The 2,903-nt window shown below is 37.2% G+C and overlaps 1 protein-coding gene across 1 annotated transcript; it reads left to right on the plus strand.

The window, feature by feature from the left end:
• Positions 1 to 214: 214 nt before the first annotated feature.
• On the plus strand, positions 215 to 1,521 carry LOC124090525 (small kinetochore-associated protein-like; the record flags this gene model as incomplete). Its single annotated transcript, XM_046441154.2, has 1 exon — positions 215 to 1,521. A coding segment is annotated over one exon (846 nt), but the record flags the coding sequence as incomplete, so codon positions are not given.
• Positions 1,522 to 2,903: the final 1,382 nt, after the last annotated feature.

A 2,903-nucleotide genomic window follows, 5' to 3' on the forward strand; every position in this document is an offset into this window, starting at 1 on the left:
TAAAATTAGAAATGAATTATAAAATAAAAAATAGAAGCTGCACTAACACCTGGAGACTAAATACCATGTTAATGAATGACCAATGGATAGCATAAAAATTCAAGGTTGAAAGTTAAAAAATGCTTAGAGGTAAACGAGAATAGGAATACAATATATTATACTCTCTGACAAGTTGGTTCTATAAAAAAAATAAATTTCAATTTTTTTTTTTTTTTTTGAAACCGAGGCGGCAGACCCGATCGGCTGCTTGGCCGTTGCTGCTGAGCCTCTTCTGAACAACAGCGACAAGGACTACTGCGAGCGGGAGCGGCAAGAGTCTGAGGCGCAGCCGTGTCGCCTCCTTACGATGACCAGTGTGGTTAAGACAGTGTGCAGCGTGCAGCCCCCCTCTGTGCTGAGCGGCGGCCTGTCGGCAGATACACAAACTCAAGCTACTACCAAGAGTCTGTTACCTATTAAGTCCAAAGAAGTCGATGTTTCCAGACATCTTTATTCAGGAGGTTCAGATAATGATATTACAAAAATCACCAAACCAAAGCGAGAGAATGGGCAGATGAAGGCTGCAGAGACTGCCATCAAGAGGAACATGAAGAAGAGCTACAAACCATTGAGTAAGCAAAAATCAGAGGAAGAGCTCAAGGATAAAAATCAGCTATTAGAGGCTGTCAACAAGCAGCTGCACCAGAAGTTGACTGAGACTCAGGGAGAGCTGAAGGACCTGACTCAGAAGGTGGAGCTGCTGGAGAAGTTTCAGGACAATTGTTTAGCGATTTTAGAGAGCAAGGGCCTCAACCCAGGCAGTGAGACCCCGGCATCACAGCCGGAACCTACTCTGGATCACACAGACTCTATGTTGCTGTTAGAAACTTTGCAAGATGAATTGAAACTTTTTAATGAAACTGCCAAGAAGCAGATGGAGGAGTTACAGGCCTTAAAGGTAAAGTTGAAGATGAAAGAAGAAGAAAGGGTTCGATTTCTAGAACAGCAAACCTTATGTAATGGTCAAGTCAATGATTTTAAAACACCCCTGGAGGAAATGGAGCAGCTATTAGAAATGTAATAAAAGACAAGTGGCCAGATGGCTCCCTGTTGGGGATAAAATTCTCAGAGGAAGTCACTTAAGACATCTTCGTGGCCATGATCTTCTAAGACTTACAATCCCCAGAGTGAAAACAGTTTCTGCAGTAGGATTAAGGGCAGATTATGCTGGAATGGAGGTTCTTCCTTTAAACAGCTTTCCCCACCTTCAGATTGGTCAACTCTCCTGAGCATCACATGTAGATAATGGAGGCCTATAAGAATGGACCTGGAAGCTTGACTCAACCTTGTAGGCAACAAAGCAGCACACCATTAGAATCAGGAGACTAAAGCAGCCACAACCAGAGACTCTAGAAGGTCACATTCAGGTTTACAGGAAGAAATCCTTATTTTTACAGTAGAGCACAGGAGCTCCCTGAGGCATCACTGATGAGCTGTGCTGTTCTCTCTTAGAACACACACTGTTCCATCCTGGTTGGGCTTTTATACATCATTGTAAATTTGTGAACTTGAAGTTTTTGGCTTAACAAATGGGGTGATGGTATAGATAGGAATAACACCTACCTGAAACAATACATCTTGGAGCTTTTAATCTAAATCACATCTGTTTTTATTTTTGTTTTTTTTTTTAAGTACTACTTTGGAAATAAATATTTATATAAAAAAATAAATTTCATAAAACCTTAGCAAAGCCAACTATGAGAAAGAGGTAAAAAACATAAATACTAAAATCAGTGATGAAAAAGAAAATATTATCATGAAAAATACTTATGTAAGTATTTTATCATAGAGGATGATCAGAAATTATTTTGAAATTTATGCTCCAATAAAATGGAAAATCTTAAAGACATAACCAAATTTCTAGAGACATATGACCTATCCAAATTGATTCAGAATGACACAGAAAATTTAAACAGCTCAATATCAAGCAATGAATTAGAAGATGCCATCAAAAGCCTCCCAACAAAGGAAGGTCCAGAACGAAATGGATGCTCACCCAATTGGTACCAGACCCACAAAGAACAACTCAAACCAAAACTCCTCAAATTATTCCATGAAGCAGAAAACCCTTCCAAACTCATTCTATGAAACTAGTATCATCCTGATACCAAAACCAGACAAGGACACATCAAGAAAACAAAAGTTCAGACCAATATCCCTGATAAATATAGATGTAAAAATTTCAATATAATAATAACAAATCATATACAAAAAATATATTTAAAAGATATTGCACCAAGACCAAGTGGGGTTAATCCCTGGATGCAAGGTTGTTTCAACACACGGAGATCAATAAATGTAATTCACCACATCAATAGACGAGAATCACATGATTATCTCAATAGATGCAGAAAAAGTTTTTGACAAAAGAAAGCATCTATTCATGTTCAAAACACAAGAAGAATTAGGCATAGAAGGAACATACTTCAACACTGTAAAAGCTATATACATTAAACTCATAGCCAACATCATCCTAAATGGTTGAAAATTGAAAACATTTCTTCTAAAAACTGAAATAAGACAGGCTGCCCTCTTTTATCACGTCTATTCAACATAGTGCTGAAAACTATAGCCAGAGGTATTAGGGAAAAGAAAGAAATTAAATAGATATGAATAGGAAAAGAAGAGCTCAAACTATCTCTATTTGCAAAAAGAATAATCCTATATTTAGAAGACCCAAAAACTGCACCAGAAAACATTTAGAACTCATAAACAAATCCAGTGAAGTAGCAAGATATAAAATTAACATGCATAAGTTAACTGCATTTCTATAAACCAATGATGAATCAGCTGAAAGAGAAATTACAAAAACTGTCCTAATTCACAACAGGTTAATAAAAAAAAACACCTTGGGAATCAATCAA

This window comes from Marmota monax, unplaced genomic scaffold (assembly GCF_021218885.2).
Source record: "Marmota monax isolate L192 unplaced genomic scaffold, Marmota_monax_Labrador192_F-V1.1 WCK01_AAM20220418_F8-fsc01144, whole genome shotgun sequence".
Taxonomy (NCBI): domain Eukaryota; kingdom Metazoa; phylum Chordata; class Mammalia; order Rodentia; family Sciuridae; genus Marmota; species Marmota monax.